General features: G+C 38.0%; 1 protein-coding gene across 4 annotated transcripts in view; it reads right to left on the bottom strand.

Annotated features, from left to right (window-relative positions):
• Positions 1–5,018, bottom strand: part of IDO2 (indoleamine 2,3-dioxygenase 2) — a 42,500-nt gene extending 37,482 nt beyond the window's left edge. For 2 of the 4 annotated variants that reach the window (XM_019742136.2, XM_019742138.2), the window contains exon 1: positions 4,543–5,015. In XM_019742136.2, coding sequence (XP_019597695.2) covers positions 4,543–4,641 — 99 coding nt within the window. In that variant the 5' untranslated portion in view covers positions 4,642–5,015. Of the gene's footprint in view, positions 1–4,542 lie in introns of all 4 variants that reach the window. The other 2 variants (XM_074329607.1, XM_019742137.2) reach the window with 2 other exon arrangements.
• Positions 5,019–6,000: the final 982 nt, after the last annotated feature.

A 6,000-nucleotide genomic window follows, 5' to 3' on the forward strand; every position in this document is an offset into this window, starting at 1 on the left:
TGCTGGGGCTGTCCTAGTGTTTAGTTCTAGACTCAAACTAGAGTGTCAGAATTCTAAGCAGCTTTAGGTAGTCATTATATCTCCCTTTCACTGATTTCTTACTTTGATACTCATAGCATGTCCCTGAAGTATAGTCCTCACACAAGAAAAATAAGGTTCAAAGAGATTAAATATGGCCTGTTAGTTTTAAAACTGACAAGAGATTCAGCTGGAACTCAAACTCAAATCAGCATGACTATTATAGAGCCTGCCTATGCCATTAATCAGGATTTGTTATATTGACTATTTACTATATATTTCTCAGCTAAATTAATGTATAAAATTGTCTTAAAGGAAAGATTCTCATGAGTCTCAGAGAATAATTTCCCAAGGATCTAAAGACCATCGTTGAAAAAAAAAATGAAGAAAAAATAACTAAAATTGTATGGAAGTGTCTTTCAATTACCAAGTTATCACTGAAACATACGATATTTGTTTTTCTATCTAGTCAGATTTTTGTATTTCTTAGTACTTATGCACTCTCAAGAATATGTCTTTGCTATTCTTCCCTGTCCCCACTCCACAGTCCATAGTTTCAAAATAATGATTCTAGTTCATCCATTTAAATGTATACAGAAGATAAAGACTCCTTTCCCTCTTAACTGTGGTTTCATAATTACTGTTGGCGCATATGAAAAACAAGGCTGGAGCCTGAGTTCAAGTGCACTAACTTAGTTGCCTAACCTTTGCCCATACTGTGTCTCATATTCTAGCTTTCCTCTGACTTTAAAGCTACAATTTAACAGCATAGGAAGTGATTTGTCTTCAAAACATTGATGTCATATTGGTGAACATGAGTTAACATTATGCTGACAAAACTCGTGAATTATATTGAACTGTGTCATGTGTCTCATTGACCATTTTATATTTTGCATCCTCACTTTTCATTGTCCTTCACCCTCCCTTGGTCAGGTTTGGTAATTTCAGGACAAGACAATGTTTTAGCTTTCACTGCCCAGGTACCTCCCTCCCCGTAACCCTTTATCTTTTTACTTCACTCCATGTAGTGGGTTGAATGGTGCTGTTCCATACCACACTCCCCCCGCTGCCCCTGCCACCCCCTCAAAAAAAAAAAAAAATAGATATGTCTACTTGGAAACTGTGAATGTAACCTTATCTGGAAAAAGTGTCTTTGCTGATGCAATTTAATTAATGATCACAAGACGAGATCATCTTGGATTAGAGTGGATCCAAAGAAAAGGGTTCTTATGAGAAAAGACATAGACAAGAGGGGAGCAAACACAGTCACAGGGAAGGTCATGTGCATATGGAGGCAGAGAGTGGAGTCATTCTACGACATGAGCCATGAGAAGATGACTCAGAAGGATTCTCCCCTAGAGCCTTTGGAGCGAGAGTGGGCCTGCCAGCAGCCTGGTTTCAGACTTTTGACTTCTAGAACGCTGAGAGAATAAATTTCTGCTGTTTCAAGCCATCAAAATGGTGGTAATTTCTTACACTAGCCTGAGGAAACTAATATACTTCTTGAGCCTCATTTTGACTGAAAGTAGCAGATATGTATTTTCCTATGCCCAATTTTTTCATCCTTTCTGAGGATCTGTCGTCTCACCTTTCTCCACGGCAATTATTTTGCTATTCTTTCTTCTGTGCAGCTGGAGTCCACTGCTTCTATCAAATGCTTTGAATTTCTACAGAAGAGTATATATGTATTTATTTTTTTCCTAAATGGTTGCTTGATCACTATAAAGAATAAAGTTCCTCACATCCCCATGACTATTTGTACCAGTCCTTTCCTGCTGCTCCACGGTACATTTAACATTTCCCCTTTCCTTTGTTTTTATATCTGAACTACTTTCAAGCACTTCAAGTTTCTCATAGCCATGGCCTCTTTATTTCTACAGCCAGCCTCTTAAGTGGAGCCTCTGCCCCCAACCTCTGATCTGGAGCTGCACTGTCCTGCATGTATTCTGTGTTTTTAAAATACTGAGCCACTTAGGCTAGAGATTCTGAATTAACTGTTCAGGATGAGGCTCTGGTGTCAGTATTTTTTAAAGCTCCCCAAATCACTGTGGTGTGCAGTTCAAGAACCACTGCTCTCATCGACCCTGCACTTAACATTCTGCTAGGAAAATATTTAAATGACAATTTCATCATGTCATTTCCAGGACATGTTGAAATTTGAGTTCCTGAGCCTAACTTTCAAGGTCTCTCAGTTCTACTCCAATCTAATCTCCTACTATGGTCCCTTCCTTCCTGATAAGCTAATTTCCCTATATTCTTTATGTCTAAAGAAAACTTACCTCACCCCACCACCCAAATGCTCGCACACATGCATACACTCACATAATCTGGCAAATTTTTTTGTAGGATATTTAGGGACATGAGTCTTAGAGGTATACATTTTCCACACTGAAACATTGGCTCCAGGAAATGTTTGGGAGTTTATAATAAGAGCACGGTAAAGCATTTGAAACCAAGTCAACCCCTTCTCCAGAGCAGAATGTTTGCTTATTTATTAGCTTGACATTGTTTTCTGTGGAGAGACTTTGAAGTAAATATTTACAAGAAGCAGCTAAGCTTGAAGAAAGAGCATCTTTGGGCTATTGACATGAAGGAACAGCCCTTCCATCACTTGCTTTAAACTAAAGGAAAGCAAAACCTATCCGTGCCCTTAGCAAAGTCAATGACCGAAATTTCCCCTTCCGATCAGCTGTAACACAGCTGGCGCCTGGTGATGCTGTGATAGCATCTCATGATACCAGTAACGATTCTGATGGAAACTTACTTCCTCACCTTTTCCCAGAAATGGAGCTGTTTAAACTTTTTACACAGATGAGACAAAACTAAAACTGAAACAGAATTGTTTTCAGACATCTGGCATGACTATGAAACATAGAACAAGTTTGCCAAGGAATTTTTTATATGAGCCCAGGAATAGAAATTTCTTCTTGGAGTATCCACTGACCAAATCACAGGACAAATATGGTCTGACTCAGTATGGCACCAGCACTTGATGTTGTTATGATTTTTCATTTATAAAAAAAGAAACAGCAAAGAGGGGGACTCAATCACTGTGGCTCTCCCAAATGTTTATATACTTTATAATATTATTTTTCCTCAGCTCAGTGTATGTATTTAATCCCAATAAGAGCATGTTGGCCTATTGGCCTTTTCCTCCTTGTGAACTAGGGATGACGGGAATATTCCTGAATCAAGTTACACACACAGAATGAAGCTTTTAACAAGCACTGAACTGAAGGTCAGGAGAATTGACTTCTTAGTACTTACATTACATTTATCAAAACATTTTCATTCTCCATAGCAATCCAGTGGATGAGAGTGGCACTAGATCTCCATCCAGTAGATGTGAAAACTAAGGGTCAGGTAATACTTGTGATTCACTCAAGGTCCCAAGAGTTATTAAGTGCAGGTTAGGTTGACTGTTGTGTTCTAGTTTTTCCAGCATTTTTCTGGTTTAGCCCTGAAAGTCCCACATGTGGGAGCCCCTTCAGTTCCTAGTAAATGGAGAATCTTGGTCACCCTAATTGCAGTGTCAGAGAATATAGTCTCGTACTCTGGGCTACAATCCTACTCTGCCCAACACCCTGAAGTTATTACTTGTAATGCTCAAGTTACTTGCAGATTTTTGACTTGGTCTCACAACTAACAGCTCTACAAGGGAGCTTTGGGACCAGAGAATGGGTCCTATTGTCATCTGTATTCTTCTAGTAACACTCAGAAGTAAATAAGGATCAGAGTAGGTATTCAATAAATGCTCATTGAATTCCAGACCATTGCTTAATCACAGTTAAAAGGCAAATTAGGCCTATCGGAGGAAAAAAATTGATCTAGTAAATTATTGCAATGATGGCAACATTAGATCCCGAGGTTTTAATTGAGTGGTCTTGGCCTTTATTTATGATGTAGTAAAAAAAAAATGTCAAGAGTCCCGAGTACTAGTTCTGCTTTTGCCACTGATATGACTTTGGGCAAGCCACTTCCTCTGGACTTCAAATGTAAAAGGTGGGGGTTGGGACTAGATGCTTCTATGAATTCTTGCAGTTTTAACATCATAGGACTCAGATACATTTGAAAAAGAAACAGTGTTGATAATAGTTAATTAATAAAATCGAATTACATTACAGTTTGAACCTTAAGGAGAATTAAGAAATAGGTACTGTTCTTTCTCAAAAGTTCCTTCCTCTTCTCTATGAATATGCAATCCCTCCTACCATCACTGAAAGCGCCCAAGGTCCCTGGTCTGTTTCTTCATAACTACAGATTTTCTCATAAGTTTACTGAACTAACAGTCTATTACAAAAAACTGGCATTAAAACATTCCATTTGAGCTGTTTTCTGCTGTGGCTCTCACTTCTCTTTTGTTGGTAATTATGCTTTGTGTTATTTCTAGTATCTTTCCCAAGTCGAGGGTTTGGTATTTGCATTGCATCTCTCTTAACGACTATATAAATTAAAGAAACAACAAACAAACAAACTAGCATCTCAAGAAACCTATTCTGACCTGATCAAAGTCTCTGTCCTTACCAGAGGATTAGGAAGAAGAAAGCCATAATCTTCAGAAATGTGAAATCTTCCTAAAGATAGTGACGGTGTTGTCTTTAAATTCCGACTTCGCAGTTCCATGGCTTTGTTTGAAGTATCTGCACTGAAGCTGCTCCTGAAGAGACAACTGCTCCGAATAGATAAAAAATCCAGGTTAAGGAAGCTTCAGACTCACATGCAGGTAGTTGCGCAGTGTCTCAGCGGCACGGGAGAATGTTGTCCTGAGGTTGAATTCCAGAGTGCCATGGACTTTCTCTGACACAAGGCTGAGTAAACAATTAAAGACTGCTGATTAAAACAAACAGGCAAACAAACTCACCTCAGGAAAAAAAAAAAAAAAAAAATCCCTCCTTTTTTTTCCCCATAGATATGCAATATGAAAAGATTGGTTTTAAACCCAGAGACAAATTTGTTCTACTTTGGAAAGGAGGGAAATGAACCAGAACTTTTGTCATGGCTTATCCCAAATACTCTGACAAGGTAATCTGATCCAGGATGACCTTTGACAACTGGGTATTTATCCCAAAGAAGCAAACTATTTAAACCAGAAGTTAGTTACATGTAGAGAGATATATAAGTGATTGGTGGTGAGTAGGGTACGGAGGAGGACTCTAAATGCATATTGGAACTTCAGAAATGTTCCGTACATCATTTGAACAATATATTCTAAGATTATAACTGCTTCGATTTATTTTAAGAAATAATATTTCATAATTAAAAAAATATTCGATCACATTAAAAGAGGACATATATATATTTTTAAGTTTAACAAATGAGGTAGGGGATACTAACAAACTTGAGAAGAGCCTAACAGAGCATTTGATTTAACCTTCTACTTTTATCAAACATCTTTTGAGAACCTATCAATGAGATGGGTGATTTTAACCTATGAAGTAGGTACTACCAGATCCATTTTACAGATTAGTAAACTGAGACACAACCATGTGCATAACTCTGTCCACTGTCACCTCACTAATTAATAGTACAGGGAGGACTAGAACTAAGGTATCTTGATTTCCAAGCTTTTGCTTTGTTCACTAGATCAGGTTGCCAGGCTGTCTGTCAAAGGTGCCATCACAGTTTGAATTCACTTCAATACACAGTGATATGTTTCAGGCCATAGATTTGCACTGTGAGAATTTTGAAGACTGCTTTTTGCCCAGTGGACCCTGAACTTAGGTGATAAAGTTGTAAACAAATTTATTTGGGAGTTGATTATCTATCCACATGTTCTTCTTCCTCCCATCTTCAGTGTTAAATATGAAAGTTAAGAGCAGGGAGTGCTTTGATCATTCACAGTTCTCATGAACATTTCAGCTTTGAAGTTTATATGTCAAAAGTAGCCTAATTGATTTATGGTTCATCAGACACCTAAACAGCCATGCTCTATTATTTACTTTCCCTCAGCCCAATATCCAACCAGTTCAGTGTCTTATGCGT

This window comes from Rhinolophus sinicus, linkage group LG04 (genome assembly GCF_036562045.2).
Source record: "Rhinolophus sinicus isolate RSC01 linkage group LG04, ASM3656204v1, whole genome shotgun sequence".
Taxonomy (NCBI): Eukaryota; Metazoa; Chordata; class Mammalia; order Chiroptera; family Rhinolophidae; genus Rhinolophus; species Rhinolophus sinicus.